This window comes from Fusarium oxysporum, chromosome I (genome assembly GCF_013085055.1).
Source record: "Fusarium oxysporum Fo47 chromosome I, complete sequence".
NCBI classification, from domain to species: domain Eukaryota; kingdom Fungi; phylum Ascomycota; class Sordariomycetes; order Hypocreales; family Nectriaceae; genus Fusarium; species Fusarium oxysporum.
The window spans coordinates 3,830,978-3,846,234 of NC_072840.1; the positions used below are offsets into that span (position 1 = coordinate 3,830,978).

At 48.9% G+C, this 15,257-nt stretch overlaps 8 protein-coding genes across 8 annotated transcripts; 2 read left to right on the top strand and 6 right to left on the bottom strand.

Moving 5' to 3' along the window:
* On the bottom strand, positions 1-544 carry FOBCDRAFT_314279 (uncharacterized protein; the record flags this gene model as incomplete). Its single annotated transcript, XM_059611964.1, has 1 exon — positions 1-544. Exon 1 carries the CDS (start codon positions 472-474, stop codon positions 1-3), a length of 474 nt encoding a protein of 157 aa, XP_059463872.1. The 5' UTR covers positions 475-544.
* Positions 545-867: 323 nt separating this feature from the next.
* Positions 868-1,971, bottom strand: FOBCDRAFT_212166 (HAD-like domain-containing protein). The gene has a single exon (XM_031182429.3). The coding sequence runs from the start codon at positions 1,869-1,871 to the stop codon at positions 966-968; it is 906 nt and encodes a 301-aa protein (XP_031043197.3). The 5' UTR covers positions 1,872-1,971; the 3' UTR covers positions 868-965.
* A 128-nt stretch (positions 1,972-2,099) lies between these two features.
* FOBCDRAFT_212167 (transcription initiation factor IIF, beta subunit-domain-containing protein) lies at positions 2,100-3,790 on the bottom strand. Its single transcript, XM_031182430.3, has 4 exons — positions 3,301-3,790; positions 2,971-3,253; positions 2,713-2,915; positions 2,100-2,656 (listed from the first exon to the last, which is right to left on the bottom strand). Exons 1-4 carry the CDS (start codon positions 3,580-3,582, stop codon positions 2,315-2,317), a joined length of 1,110 nt encoding a protein of 369 aa, XP_031043198.2. The 5' UTR covers positions 3,583-3,790; the 3' UTR covers positions 2,100-2,314.
* Positions 3,791-4,233: 443 nt separating this feature from the next.
* Positions 4,234-5,983, top strand: FOBCDRAFT_5719 (RNA polymerase II transcription factor SIII subunit A-domain-containing protein). Its single transcript, XM_031182431.3, has one exon. It carries the CDS (start codon positions 4,554-4,556, stop codon positions 5,700-5,702), a length of 1,149 nt encoding a protein of 382 aa, XP_031043199.2. The 5' UTR covers positions 4,234-4,553; the 3' UTR covers positions 5,703-5,983.
* On the bottom strand, positions 5,984-6,831 carry FOBCDRAFT_5713 (ubiquitin-related domain-containing protein). The gene is made up of 4 exons (XM_059612240.1): positions 6,689-6,831; positions 6,564-6,618; positions 6,422-6,504; positions 5,984-6,365 (listed from the first exon to the last, which is right to left on the bottom strand). The coding sequence occupies exons 1-4, from the start codon at positions 6,697-6,699 to the stop codon at positions 6,272-6,274; spliced, it is 243 nt and encodes an 80-aa protein (XP_059466599.1). The 5' UTR covers positions 6,700-6,831; the 3' UTR covers positions 5,984-6,271.
* Positions 6,832-7,148: 317 nt separating this feature from the next.
* FOBCDRAFT_212173 (prohibitin subunit PHB2) lies at positions 7,149-8,464 on the bottom strand. The gene is made up of 3 exons (XM_031182433.3): positions 8,092-8,464; positions 7,681-8,036; positions 7,149-7,628 (listed from the first exon to the last, which is right to left on the bottom strand). Exons 1-3 carry the CDS (start codon positions 8,333-8,335, stop codon positions 7,308-7,310), a joined length of 921 nt encoding a protein of 306 aa, XP_031043201.1. The 5' UTR covers positions 8,336-8,464; the 3' UTR covers positions 7,149-7,307.
* A 675-nt stretch (positions 8,465-9,139) lies between these two features.
* On the bottom strand, positions 9,140-12,514 carry FOBCDRAFT_173968 (uncharacterized protein; the record flags this gene model as incomplete). The annotated part of the gene is made up of 2 exons (XM_031182434.3): positions 9,140-9,306; positions 9,559-12,514. 2 exons carry the CDS (start codon positions 12,512-12,514, stop codon positions 9,269-9,271), a joined length of 2,994 nt encoding a protein of 997 aa, XP_031043202.3. The 3' UTR covers positions 9,140-9,268.
* Positions 12,515-13,632: 1,118 nt separating this feature from the next.
* FOBCDRAFT_284050 (translation initiation factor SUI1) lies at positions 13,633-15,209 on the top strand (the record flags this gene model as incomplete). The annotated part of the gene is made up of 6 exons (XM_059611649.1): positions 13,633-13,722; positions 14,184-14,256; positions 14,298-14,353; positions 14,423-14,510; positions 14,566-14,783; positions 14,834-15,209. The coding sequence occupies 6 exons, from the start codon at positions 13,633-13,635 to the stop codon at positions 15,026-15,028; spliced, it is 720 nt and encodes a 239-aa protein (XP_059463873.1). The 3' UTR covers positions 15,029-15,209.
* Between the last annotated feature and the right edge of the window lie 48 nt (positions 15,210-15,257).

The window sequence follows — 15,257 nt, forward strand, 5'->3', positions numbered from 1 at the left end:
TTATATACTTCCTTCAGTGTTGAAGACTTGTGAACTGCCTTGGCTACTTCCATCACTTGCAGACTCATCCTCCTCAGCTTCACTCTCCTCGGTAATACTCCCAAGTCCCGTCCCAAAACTCCAAGAGTTCGCTTCATTACTATCCCTATTTTCATCCTTCCTCTCCACTTTCTTCCTGTTGTCGATCTTCTTTTCTTCCGTATTTCTTTCCCTGATCTTCCTCTCTTCTATTCTCTTCAGCTTTCGCTTAACGTCGTCAATGCTCTTCTTTGCCCTGTCGAGTTTGCCATCCATCGTGATACATTTATTGCAATCCGTCTGTATCCTCCACGAAGTCGGTACATGAGGCTTCTTTATGACACAGTCATGATTTAACTTTCCGTCGCGGAAGTCTTTGGCTGTTTGGCATCGCTTCACGCAGATGCCCCAGCGCTCGTGGGCGCATGTAAAAACGACTCGACCGTAGACGCACATACTGATAATCTTTTTGGGCAAGAGTTTGGAGGTGGCGGTGGGGGATCCCTGATCTAGGAGAGGAAATTGGACAAAATTCGAGCATTTTATCGCTTTTGTATCTGTATCGGAAGAGTGAATTGTTCTTATGTTCATCAAAGCTTTGTTTGTTGATTCATTGTGACAAGTGACATGCATGAACAAGCAATTCCAGAACAAAAGAACAGATCATGTGTGGCGGACCAGCCTTACTTAAATTCCTTTCAAAGCATTCAGTGATTTCATCTGATGTGAATATTACATGGACCAGGAAACGCAAATATATTAAAAGGTACTTAATTCGGCAAGCGTCCGTGAGTCCCCAGGGTTGTCATCACAAGTCTTGTGTTCAGTGCATGCACGCTTTTTTGAACGCTTTGATGTTGAGAAAACCATGTACATCCAGATGCTATTAACATCAACAAAAAAGATATGTAGGGCTCTTTCAGAAACCGGAAGCTTTTTGCTAAGCCTCATGCTTCTAACACGCCACTATCCAGTACTTCTCGAAAGTTCCTCGCCCAGGATATTTTACCATTTCTCTTCTCTCCAACATGTGGCACTTCAATGCTGACCCTTCTCAGTGTCTTTAGCAAGGAAGACTCCTCGTTGTCCGATATGACTACTCCTCCTGTAAGCAGACACTGCATATCCGTGGTCGAGTCCCCAAAATAAACCACCTTCCCATCCTTCTCGTTGATGATATGTTTCAAAGCTTTCTTCTTCTCACATACATTGGTCATTCTCCCCTCGAAAAACTCTGGTCCTTTTATTGTTCCGTCTGAGGCCGGCTCGTTGGCAATAACCTCAATTTTATGCGGTAAAAGAGCTCCTCTTAGAAAGGCCCGGGACCAATTGACCGATATGACACTCACATTCCAGCCTCTCTGTCTTGCGAGGGTTATAAGATCCGTAAATCCATCTCTGATCTTAATTCTGCCGGCCTCAACAGCGTCAGCACCAGCTTGCGACAACGTCTCAGCGTCTAGACCAGCAAAGATGCGTGAGTCAGCAATGCGTCGTAGAGATGTCTCTTCCACGTCTTTCATTCCTGATAGGAACTCTATCTCATGATCCACAGATGTTCGAGTGACCTCTGGTGATGGATGGTTGTCTTTGTAGTGTCTGTAATCGGCAACATAAGATTGCACCACTTGGTCCCAAGAAGTCTGGAGGTCATGGCCATATTTATTCCTCTGTATCTCGAGAGCTGAGCGAGCAAGCTCCCCGATAGAATCTTCTTGGGTGATTGTGCCGTCAAAGTCGAATACCAGATGCATCTTGGGACAGGTCGGATAGTAAATGTTGTCTCGAGCCTTGGTTATAAGCGGGGTTGTTCGGGTGATTAAGAGGAGAAGAGTGTATATGAATGCATACATCTAAGCAAAGCAGGTGATTCCAGCCCTTGGACAGCAGCTGATCCAGTCTTATAACAATCGGAAAGCGCCTCCGACCAGTTTAGAGTGCATTGGTTACTGCGGGGAAGTTATTACGTAGGTAGTTGTGATCTAGAACAATAGTGAGTGGATCATGATAACCAAGTGCGAGAGTAGCCCAGCCAAGAATTCTAGAGTCCAAGTTCGATCTCAGACCGGATAAAATAAAGATGGTTTCAGTTGACGAGCGAATCACAGCTCTCAAAGCATTTCGCTAGATGGTTGACTACAACTGGTAATCTATAAGACTAGAAGGGTATCGCCGCTCTAAAAACCCTACCCTGAATCCTTCGAACACCACATTAAATGATATCCTCTGTTCGTTATCCTTGAAGTGAAATCTTGCCCCTTTTTGTCCTCTTCTAAGAGGTCCGTCGATGCTGATACTAGGAGACGGGCAACACATCCTCCATCTCCGCATCGTCCTCGTCGTCATCAACAGGTTCAGCAGCAGCCTCCTGGGCCTCTGCGCCACCCTTGTCGCGGTAGGCATCGCTCAGGCAATACTGGTTGGCAAACCGGCCACTCTTGTTGAGAACAGCAATCTTCTCGAGCACCTGTCGAAGGTATTGTTCGGGCTGTTGAAGCTTTTGTCGCAAAGCCTTCACTGACCAATACTGATACTGGCGGAAACACTCGAAGATGAGATCCAGAAGCTGGTTCTCTGGAATACGAGCTGCCTTGAACACCTCGCCCTTCTTTGGCTTGGCTGTGGCAGCAATGTTTTTCTAGGACGTTTGTTAACATAACCGAGAATGAAAGACTGTACGGGGACAAAACGTACGATGAAGCTGTCTCCAAATTCGGCTGCGCGGGTAGTTCCAGGGTTCACTACGGCTGAAGCTGCGTGTCGACTGATGATTTGGACCTTGGATTTGTTCGCCTCTGCATCCAGAATCTTCTGCTGAAGCACCCGCTCTTCCTCATCTTTGCCGTGGGGTTCAACACGAACATCATAGTGAATCTTGCCAAAGATCTTTGTCTTTTCTGGGATGCTGTGTTAGCACTTATTCGTGGCACGGCTATGCGAAACCAAGCTTACTCGGGACAGCTTTTCGATAGTATGGTTGATATCGGCTCCTACGGTCGTAGCTCGGACGTTCTGGTCCGTTGCTGTTGCCTTGTTTCTGCCTCAACAATGAGGCAGGGATGCCAGCATCAGCAGCCTCTTGTCGCGCCTTGCTTCGCGCCTTGAAACCGGGCAAATCCTCCTCGCTGAAAATGAAGTGGTTGCTAACGTTGTGTTCTTGGACCACTAGGTCATATTCGCGAGGCAGCACCTGATGCTCTGGGCAGTTGGCGGAGAGAAGCATGCGAAGTTTGGTCTATGCATGTCAGTATGGTGCCATGACGTCTTATCAGGTATGCATACGTCTAGGCTGCCATCCGGCTTTTGTTCATTCCATGTTCGCAGAGTGCCAATTTGAATCTCGTCGTCGTCGCCGAGTCGCTCCGTCAATTTAGACCAAGCTTCCCACATGTATCGAGGAACGCGCGCGAGGTAGAGTTGCTCGAAAGCGCCAGCGTTTTTTTCGTAGAATTCGAGGTCGCCGGCATCTTCATACAGATCTTCTTCGTCGACTTGCGCAGGAGAACCAGGCGCCTCAGGATCGGGTTTGATGAAGGGCTCCTGCTTGATGAAGGATTCGGCCATGATGCTGATCGAAGTTGTGCAGGACGAGGAATACTTGGAGATGCAACAACTCGGGGGACCTTAGGTAGATACTGGGCGAGAAATGTTTAGGATATGTAAGTTTATCCAAAGTTTAGGATTCCTCTGTATAGGGAAGAGGAACTTTGTCTGCGCTTTGTTGATTCGCGCGCCCCAGGGAATGGCTATCAGCTCGTGAATGATGTCTTTGAGTGGAGACCCAGGCACGCTCATGGTGAGCCTTTCTCATGCTTAGTACAGTACTAGAACGCAGATAGGTACACGGTATTGGTATAAAGGTGTGGAGCTCTGATTGGATCATGGGACAGAATCGCCTTTGTTAGTATGTATTTTATCCATCAGCTCGCACAGTAAAGCCTACAACTGAAGCTGCCGTTAGTTACTCATTGTGTGCATAGGAACAGCAGCCGCGAATGGAATTTAATCTAATGGCAGGCACACTCCAATTAATAGTAAGTTCTATGTTCTTTATGCCAGTGAGTAAGTGTCTTGCGGATCGGCCAGCCTACTTTCACGCTAATCCGATGAGGCAAAGCCTATATGCCCCAGCTGCCAACGGATTCCTCACCTATCACATCCCTGACAACTACGTCGTGGCTCAGACCTACCTATACTACAAAGGCTTCCCTTGACATTCGAGTACCCTTTCAAGATCTCAACTCTCTCGGAACATCACACATTTACGATGCTGTCGCTTTCTTTATAGCAATGCTTGGCTGCCTTTCCAAGGGGCTTAACACTTAACCACTCTTCTTTCTTCCACTGTGCCGCCCACCTTACCTTATATAACCCTGCCTTAATCCGTCTTACTCCTCAACTGTACCACTGCTATTCAGGCGTCGCTATAATTATCACGGAACACTCCGCATATCTCCCCATATAAACACCATAACGATCGCATAAACTTACGAAACGCATGAACGAACTTTCGACACGTTAACCCGAGCTTCAAGATGCCACCCAAGTCTCTGTTGGAACTTGCCACTGCGGCATGCATCAAAAACATCCGCGAACTCGACAGTGTTGGCGACTATCTTCCTTATAAAGCCGTCCGCCTCCTTCTCCTCAAGATCGATAACGCGAAACAACTACGAACTATCGAACTGAACTCGCCTCAAATCCAGGGCGAGACAGGTGAGGTATGGCTGAAGCTTATCAAGCATGAGTTTCCTATGGAAGTCAAGCAAAAGGCATATAAACCACCAAACCCAACTAAATGGTATCGCGTCTATGAGAAATACAAGTCAGATCACCAGAAGGCCCTCTTGGAAAGTGAGGCGAAGCTCAAGAATGCTCTCATGGGACTCAAGGAGGACAAGGAGAAGAACACCAGCAAGATTGTCGATGACAGAAGACTTCTGCCCCGAGGAGGCAGAGTCGGTCCAAAGAAGGCTTGGGGATTTGGTGCGCGAGACCCCAATGGCAGCACGCTCGCTTTCAACAGGGGAAGCCGTACCAAGACTCACAATGGTGCAAGCGTCATGCGCAAAGTACGACGAGAGACGAAGGAGATTGCCAGTATCCACGGCGCATTGTCAAGGCCAACACAAGCATCAAATGCTATCACAAAACTCCGCAAGGCGCCTGCAGCTATGGTGAACGACTATCAGAGAGCCGCCAAGCCAACAATCCGACCTCCGCCCCCTCCTCCACCGAAGCCAACAGTCTCTGATGTAGTTGAAACCCATGAGGCACGGGCGCAATACATCTCGGACTCTGATTCTGAAGATGGGGATGATCTGTTTGACGATGAACAGCCGGTACCCCGTCGAAAGGCTTCGTCTCAGGTATCTTCGTCTCCTCTGAAGAAGCCTGCTGCTGGCCACAGCGACTCTACAAGCAAGGTCAAACGCACTGGTCTTCTATCCAACAGCTATAAAGGTCCTAAGCCTCAAACTGCAACATCTTCACGGCCCAGAGTGACCGTTTCAGCTGGAAAGTCGCTATCTCCTACCCCTCAACAGAAACAAATATCTCTTTCTCCCGAGCCAGCCGAACAGTCTTCACCTACACGTCTCACAAATACACGACCTAATCTGGGCATCGGACCACGCAAGCGCAAGGCTACGGATGTCTTCATGAAGCCTAAGAAAAGAGCTTGAGATCCAAACAAACAATTCTTTATATATATATATATATGTTTGACACGGTTTGTCGGGAGGTTTATTTGAGGGGCAATTTCCAACCCCATTGCATTACAGGAGTACAGTGTATAACGGGCCATAGCAAGGGAACCAAACGGCGATAAGCGAGTGACAACAATGATAACGGACTAATAGTCCATAAATCGTGTAATTAGATTAGGAATAGAATGGAATATCGAGGTTGGCGCATATACCAATTTGTGATGTGTATGATAGCAATAAGACGACAAGCGAAATATGAGCATAGCCAGGCTTGTTAAAACGGGATGCTTCAATGAGAATAACTTTATCGTATCTTTTGGTATTATCACCGTGTCTCCTGAAAGTGTTTGATACTAGCAGCAGTGTTCGCGCATGACTGCTCCAGCTGACTCGACATCATGATCCCGTGGGTTCAACAGCTCTTGTACTGTGCTCAGTCATTCCACCTAGTATAATCATCCCTCGTCATCCTCGGTTGTCGAGCGGCGAACTCGTTAAGCCGGGATGAGGTCCACTATGTTCGCTCAAATATTCGTTCGATGTATTTATGCCATCCATCGTCCTCCTCTAAGGGCGAGAACGAGATGGAGAGTGTCACCGGCGGAGAGGTTGTATTCGGCAGCGGTCTTGTCGTCGGTCCTAGACAGGGTGCGTTAGTATACTGAAAGACATGAAAAGTTTGTATGAGAACGTACATTTGCTTGCCGCCATGGATAAGTCGCTGTTGAACGGGCGGGATACCCTCCTTCTCCTCGACCTTTTCCTTGATCTGGGAGACCTACAAGCGGTCAGCTGAGATCTCTCCACTTCTATTGTCTGCCGCCTTTCAAGATTTACCTTGTAGTCCGACTCAATATCCAGCTCGATCTCCTTGCCGGTCAATGTGCGGACCCTAGTTATCGCAGTGTTAGTTTGCTCCCATGTTTGCCAGCATGACGTCGAAATTCCGGCATGTGACGTACTTGATCAACATTTTGGCGGCTGTAGTGAAGAACCGGGGTGTTGTGTTCTCGAGAGCTTTTACAAAGAGTTTGCAAAGAGCAAAGAAAAGAGCGTCGTGTAGGTTTCAAGTATGCGAGGCTGATGTGAAGGTCAAAGCATTGGCGGCTGTTGGGCTGACTGAGCTAGATTGATTCATGGTGGGGTTATGGGCTAACACTGACGGAGGGTGAGGGGCGACCCTTGCAGTGACTGGAGCTGTTGCCTACCTCGACGATATGCCTACCTAGTACCTATTGTGAGTTCTGCAGCTCATGATGGTTAGAGGCTTTAGCGAATACGATCTTGCTAAGATTGAAGATCCAATATTCACCTATTTGCTCATGTCCCTGTGTCAAGAGCCGAGTTTTGAGACTCAACTACTGTTTCGCGTCGTTTGCATCCGTAGTGGTTCACTCTTGTCGTTCTTGAATTGAGACCAAATTTTATGAAATCGTTTGCAGCAGAGCAGAATTGGTAGTTTGGCTTTTTCTACCTCATTATTCCTAATAGTACAACCCTTTCGGTAGACATACAGTGGAGAGTTCATTAAATCCATAAGCACCTCTCCTCGTTCACGGCTCGTCCGTCCATATCATCCGATCAGTTCTTGTCATTACTGTCGAAGACATTGAGGCCCAGGCCCTCAGAGTCAAGCATGAGTCTGTTCTTAGAGCCAGCTTCTTGGAGCTGAGCAGCAATCTGCCGAGCGTTCTCGATCTTCTTGAGCTCAACGTAGGCCTTGTTCTTCTTGATGGCCTCACCAATCAGTTCAGCAGAGCGAGCCTCACCCTGCGCCTTGACAACCATGGCCTGCTTTTCCTGTCGAGCCTTGTCGACGATGAAAGCAGCTCGTTGCGCCTCTTGCTGGGCAACCTGCTTAGCCTCGACGGCAGCTGTGAATTCGGGAGAGAAGGCAAGGTGCTGCGGGATGTCAGTCAAATGCTCTTGTTCAAGTATGCGATTATTTGCTTACAGTTAGAGATACGTCGTCGAGGAGAATGTTGAATCGAGCAGCTCGTCGAGCAAGGTTCTCTCGAACCAGTCTGGCAACGTTCTCTCGCTGCGTGATGAGCTGGCTAGCGTTGAATTGGGCAACAACACTCTTGAGAACCTCATTGACAATAGACGGCAACACGCGCTCGTCGTAGTCGGTGCCTAGTGTACGGTAGATCTGAGGCAGAGCATCAATCTGTGGGCGAGAGAGCACACGGCAGGTGATGTTGACCATCTGCAGATCCTTGGTTCCGGTCAAAGACGCAACATTGCGTGGCTTTGCTCGGACATCGTACACAATTGGTGTCTCAAACCAAGGGATGTTGATGTGCGTTCCTGTTTGCCCAAGTAAGTGTCTGAGCCGAATCCTCCGAAGTTCGTTTTCTCGCACCTTCATTGTAAATCTCCTTGCTCACACCAGTTAGCCTCTGGTACTTGATGGCTCTGTGACCACCATCGACGTTGAATAGGGAGTTTGACAGGAACAGAGCACCACCAGCGAGTAGCAGACCGCCGAAGAGGGCACCACCGGCTGCTCGAGGCATCTGAGGGCCACCTCCTCCAACACCACCACGGGCCTGCTGCATCTGTCGAAGGCGGCGCATAGCTTCCTCCTGCCAGTTGTTGTTCGACATTGTAAATGTTTATTTTCGGAGCGAGCGTGGACGAATCGAACCGATGTGATATGTCGACCGACTTTGGTGGTGATGGTTTTAGGTGTCCGTGTAGTCGTCAATGATGGCCATGAAGCTACTCGATTGAAGCTGTCGGCTGATGTGGGTCCCCGTTTTTTGCCTGGCCTTTCCCTTTCTAGAACAACACCCATTTGCTTCTGGCCTTAGTGGTCTAAATCAGAGTGTATCAGAATAGCAATAGACAAGTGGGCAGCAAAATGGTTGTCGATAATAGAATGTTATTTACTCATGCACTATGTCTGGCTAGGTACTCTATGTAATCATTTTCATCTGGTTTATTTTAAAGTGCATTGCACCACTCAGTCTGTCGCTACCTACATCGTACTTAGCTTAGGTACCTATGTTGATTGGAAATTGTGGCCTACCCTGAATCATAGTAAGAGTATGCGACCGCAAATAACTTCATCAGCATCCATCCATTATATGACATGCTTAATGAGAATTGATCTTTGATATCTTATTCAAGATTCATAATACTAGTGTAGCAGTACATCAACTGGGCCAAAGGCGTAGTCAGCATATTAATAAAGCTTTCTTTAAAACATGATTTAATATAAGCAATCACATACTGTGCCAAATACTCATGAATAACATATCTTAAGTTATTTCTTAGATTTAATGCAAGTTTAGGATACGACGGCTGCTTCGTTTTTATTTTGTTATATAAACTACCCAGCAGTTACACCAAGAGATCTCTTCTTGACTAAGGCTAATATATCGTTATCTCGTAAGACCAATCTCATACACTTTCAATGTTGACCTGACTTAATGAGTCACACTGCGTTTTTGGTTTTGAGCTGTATAATTAACTTGTGTTTGGTCCTATCGATATTTTTATTCCTGTTCAAATAATCTTCATACAAAAGAAAACCTTTATTCCGTCAAGTAGGATCCGAACACCATGTTCTGTACTATTTACAATGGTATCTGTAAGCACATAGCATGATATATCCAAACCCCATTCGCCAAGCACATGCAACCTAACCTAACCACCCGCCATTACGCGTGAAACCATCACGCATCCAAACATCGTCTCTCATACTTAGTTGTTGTGTCCCTTCCTATATCCAATCCCAAAAAATAAATCTTCATCTATGTATGAAAAGTGTCGAGCGAGTGCGAGTTGACAAAGGAGAATCTTCAATATTTAACAGATCACTCACAGAGAGCAATCTTGATGGTCTCAGTACCAGCCTTGGGCTTCTGAGCATAACCGCTGAGCATTCGGAAGCCGGATTTGCAGTTTCGGCCCTCCTCGAACACGGCAGCAACGCCATCCAGACACTTGCCAGCCTCCTCCATGGCAGTTCCAGTAGTAGTAGTATCGGCGAGTCGGAGCTCACCAGCAACCTTCTCCATCTCACAGCGAAGGAGCCATCGCTCCCAGTTCCAGCCGCCAGCAATGCTGCAAGCGCTAGCAATATCATCACTGCTTCCCATAACCATGGCGTCCATCTGGCAGGTCTTGACATCCTGGCCATTAGGGCTATCCTTCAAAGGAGGGGTAGGAGGCTTGAACATGTTTCGCCTGGCACCCATGGGTAGACACATCCAGATGCGGCGAGTGTCTTGGAAGCCGGCACGGGCCAGGCGACCAAGCCAAAGCTTGGTAGGGTTAGGGTCATAACCAAGAGTCTTGAGGGCAAAGCCGAACTCAACGCTCTTTGCCAGTCCAACGGGACCAGCGTTGATGATGTCTGAATCCAAGAGTGAGAAGTCAAGATAGCCACCAGGCTTGAGAACGCGCATGCACTCCTTGAGACAGGTGTCCCACTCGTCTTCCCCGTTCTCACCAAAAAGCTTGAGGATGCTGTGAAGCTCCCGGGCAGAAATGAGATCGAATTGGTTGTCTGAGAAGGGGAGGCGAGAAAACTTCTCAACAGCAACTTGTCGATGGTTGGGGGGACCACGGACATTGCAGTTGGAAAGTTGACGAATGGACTTGGTGGTGACAGTGTAGACCTTAGTGTTGGGGAACTGGAGCGCGCAGTGCCATGCCCAGTCGCAGGTAGTCTGCCCGCCCAAGTCAAGGACTCTAGCGCGCTCACGAGTAGTGCCGCCATGTCCAGGGGCTGCACGAGAAAGACGAGCAAGTCGTTTGGTCACTGGAGCAGAGATGAGGCGACCACCGTTAAGCATCTTCATGGCGGCAACATGCCACGCAGCAACGGTCATCTGGTTCATGGCCTCAACTTCCTTCTCTCGGCGGAGCTTCTCAGGGTCGTCAATGATGTTATCATCGCCACGAGCAACATTGGCGCTGAGTCTCTTCTTGGCGGACTGGGGAACGACGCTGAGCTGGTACTTGCCGAGAAGCTGGTTGCGGTGAGACTCCTTAAGGGAAACGCGCTGAGCCTGGATAGCCTCAAATCGAGCAAGCTGGTGGACAAACACATCCTGGCGCTGGATGCGGATGATATAGTCTTGGAATGCCCGATAGTAGGCAGACTCGCGGCGGACGAGCATGGAAGGCAGACGCTTGGGGTGATCAGAAGTTGAGACAAGGTTGGAGAAACGAACGCTCTTCTTGACAGGAACAATGGAAGTTTCGGGCTGAACCTTGAGAGGAGGAAGTTCAGTTTGAATTTGAGGAGCTTCAATTTCCTCCTCAGCCTCCTCAGTGATAGTGTTGAGCCCACCATCGTCCTCGGTTGACTCATCTTGTACACCACGAAGGTAAGATCGTTGGGCCATGAGCCAAAGCTCAGTGCGATCAAAATGGGAGAGAGCCTCCTTTTGTTGCTTGCGAGCATACTCAGGATCGTAGTCGACCACAATCTCGGTGGGAGCATCCTCAGCCTGAGGTGAAGCTGGGGCATTGGCGGACTCGACAGTAGAGGGAGCAGTCTTGTGTTCAAAAACGGGTCGAGCAGTGGGCATGTCGTCCGAGAAGTCATCCTCCTCCTTAAGCTCAACGACTTGCTCAACGATGGGCCCAGTGGGGGCGGGTGTAAACCTAACACTACGATAAAAGTCCTCGACGAGTTCCTTACGCTTAGGGACAGGGGGAACCGAAGCATCCATGTTCCAGGGACATCGGTAGAACTGTTCAGCGGTGGTGGACGTAGGTGGCGGCATGTCCTCGGGGGACTTGGAGGGCATGTGCCATGTGTTTCGGCTTCGGGGAGATAGACCGGAGAAGAAGCCACCTGGAGATGGAATATCAAGCTTTGTCAAGTCTGCAAGAGACTGACGGTTAGGGTTGGGAGAGAAGGCTCTGTTGATAGCTGGCTGCGACTGGAAGCTGGTGATGAGTCGCAGTGGTTGTTGTCGCATCTCGACAGCTGGCTGGGCAGAATGTTGTTCAGGTACCTCAAGAACTTGAGATGGCTGTTCATGAAGGTTCTCCTCGCCACTAGCAAGGGCGTGGAGGGTAGCAAGAGCGCCGGGTTGTAGTTGAACGCCAGCCCAAGCATCTTCGGCGTTTGAATCCTCATTACCGATTATGGGTGTGGGCGGGGCGCTCATAGCCGCGAGCTGCTCAGAAGTCAAACTCCCATCCAAGGATGGGGGAGCTGACATGGTTGGTGTCTCTGCTGCATGTTGCTCATGCATGAACTCCATCTGAGCAGGTGACATGGTCAGTTTGACAGAAGGGGTCAGAGGGACTGGAGAAGTCATCGACTTCTTCATGTTGTCCACAGCAGACCACGTCTCAACAGAGTTATCGCGTGTTGCTGGAATGACGAGCGGAGTTGGTTGCTTGGCCAGGACCTGCCTCGACCTAGCAGACGCTTTTCGCTTAAGCATATCCTCTTCATCATCAGTCACATCGTAGAGATCCTCAAACTCCGTGGCCTCGGTGGCGACACTATGGCGATTCCAGGGGTTGCTGGAGGTGGTTGGTGAAGTGTCCGCAGCCGAGTCGGTTGAAGGTGATGATGGGAGAATAGGAGCAGAAAGATAGTTCATTCCTCGTGGTGTAGGGAAGTGGTCGCTCATCGGTGTTAACCATGCCTCAATCTTGAGTTGGGCATTGCCAGCGCGTCTCGTCCTGCGACCTCCATTTTGAACCATACCATCATCGCTATCCTCCTCAATTATAGGATTAAGTCTCCCCCTGTGCTTCCGGGCCAGCGAAGAGTCCAGGGGGTAGTATCGGTTTTGTGTATCAGCCATGTTGCGTATCTGTCAGTTATTCCCGATACCTGACTCCTGCCCGGGGGCTCAACGCAACAAGAAGGCTATGTATTAGTCGTTATAGTAAGATTTGGTCGACGGCCGGCGTCAGTATTAAGTGTGTGAAAACGACAGGATGCCTCGATCAACGAAGCCTCTATGCAGATCTGCGAAGTGACACAGCACGGAAGGCTGAAGACGGAAAGAAGAGAATGCGGAAGAAGGGGGCCAGACTCCTGGCCGGGGGATTGTCATAGTCTTAAAGCCCGAGGACTGGTCCAGAATCACCAATACTCGCTGGAGCGGCTATCCGAAGTGTGGGCTTAGAATGAGTTGGGCGGCACGCACTTGCAGTAGCACATCCCAACTCCACGTCTAGGTGGGCCGATACGTCGACAGACATGGTAGCGTGCCGCTCATGAAGCGTGGTGGAGGCGGGGCCTGAGAGCGCCAATATCCTGCTGAAGAACCTGACTGGCACACAAGGCTGCGAGAGCTATGTGAAGTTTGTTGGCGGTAGACAAGACGAGAAGAGGTTGCATCAAGGTAGCATCCATTCCCGGCCACTAGGTCGGTTGATCCCCGCTATCGAACAACTAATATATCCAAAGAGCCAATAGGAAGCATAATCGTGGATTTCTATTTTTGGCTGACAGCGATTGACAGGGGTAGAACCTGTTGCGCGCGCGAAAGTTGTGATGACAGTTACAGGCGTGAGAGACTATTGGTCCATTATTACCGCTGTAGGGCCAATTAGCCGTAAAGTTGTTTCTTCGGCGGCTAACTACCTCTTGGCCTGCGTCTCTCGGGTTGCTTGAATGCAGAAACATTTTGTGATAGCACTGCCCGAGCGCATGAACAAAGAGGCCATGAGGTCGCTCGATTGATACAAGTCATGCAACAGAGCTGGCCGAAAGGAGCGATTTCCGAACAACTCGGATGTCATTGAATGAGTGTAGCCTCGTTTGGACAGATCACTGGCCGTAGATAGTTCAAGATGAAATGAGGATGGCCAGCTTGGCAGGCCATGGTTTGATCGATCAAATGTTGCGAGATGAGGCAACCGCCGAGATATGAGGTGATTGTTTGATATTTTGCGACCCAAAAGCCCTCACAATATGGAACAAGTAACTTATGGGGATGATACTAGTGACGTACGTCATGGTCGACTTCACGACGATCTCCAGGAAGCTCATGATGTTGGTTCGGTAAGCATCCGTTCCCTCTTGGTTGTGGGGGCCGAGATGCCGTCGGTAGCAAGCGCGCATATAGTTTCGATGCAACCCTGTCGACATTATCACCAACGCGTAGTACTCGTTTGTTACATCGCGTTGCATGGATGAGTCTTGTATTGTGGTTTACTTGTGGATCTAGGTAGACCTTCAAGATTGCATGTGCTGCCTCAGGCCCCAACCATGCCCCGCTGTAGATAGGTTATGTGAACCAGGTCCTGCACTTGGCCTTACCTCACTCACCTTACTCACCTCGGCCGGCTCACCTTGGCTCACCTTGGGACAAGGCCCAAGTGCCCCTCCATGAAATTTACCCCGCCATAGGTTAAGCAAGATCAATCTAGCACGAGCAGAGAAACGCGTATCGCTTCCATACAACCATAACCTTTCTTTTCTTCTTCAAGCTCTTTGTATACACTTACTATTATAGCATACAGTTTGAGATCTCTATGGCTGACGTTGAGCAACCTGAGGGCGAGCCCCAGGGTCGTATTGTCAAGTATTGTGGCGGTATGTTCTTTTATAACGACTTTTGGTTGATTATGATACAGAGCAAGAACCGATGGCTGACACAACATTGCTCACAGTTTGCACTCTACCCCCCGAGGTAAGAATCTTCCTTTACGAATCTACGCATCGTCGAGAGAGTTCATAAACTGATTAATCGGCCAAGTAGTACTGCGAGTATGGCGGAACCGTTAAGAAGTGCCAGGAATGGCTAGAAAAGAACGAACCAGAGCTTTACAACAGGATCTGGTCCGCAGGTACGAAGTCCAAAATACCCCGGACGTGGATACGCGTTGACACTGAGCCGTACAGAGGCCCTCGAGGCTGCTACCGCATCACTATCCGTCGAGGCCCAGAAACGAGCCGCAAAGGACGCACAGAAGAAGACCGCTAAGGCTGAAGCCGCTGAGGCAAAACACGCCGATCTGTTAGCCAAGAGTGTTGTCACTATCAAGCGCATTGAGCGAAACAAGAAGAAGTTTGTCACGGCCGTGATAGGACTCGAATCATTTGACTTGGAACTCAAGAAGGTGTGTTTCCTAGCTCAGCAGATGATCACCCCATACTGAACATACCATAGGTCGCCAAAGATCTTGGCAAGAAGTTTGCTACAGGCTCTTCAGTGACTAAGCTCCCCGGTGGCGGAGAAGAAATTGTTGTGCAGGGTGATGTTAGCGTTGAGTTGGAAGAGTTCCTGCTTGAGAAGTACAAGCAGATCCCCGAGGATCATATTGAACTTGTCGAAGACAAGAAGAAGAAGAAGGGCGGTTCATAAGTTTGGGAGATACCAAAAGGCATTCGTGATTGAAAATTCCAGAGTGTATTTTTGGAAACACTCGCGCTCCTGTGTTTCTCATGGGCATATACAGTTTCAAAAGAAAATCATAAAGTAACATGGAGCATTCCAGTGCACCTCCATGCGCTTCGATCCTGAACTCCTATCCCGTGATCCTGTAATATGTATCGAGACAAACAATATACCAATTACGACCCAGTGTCATCTT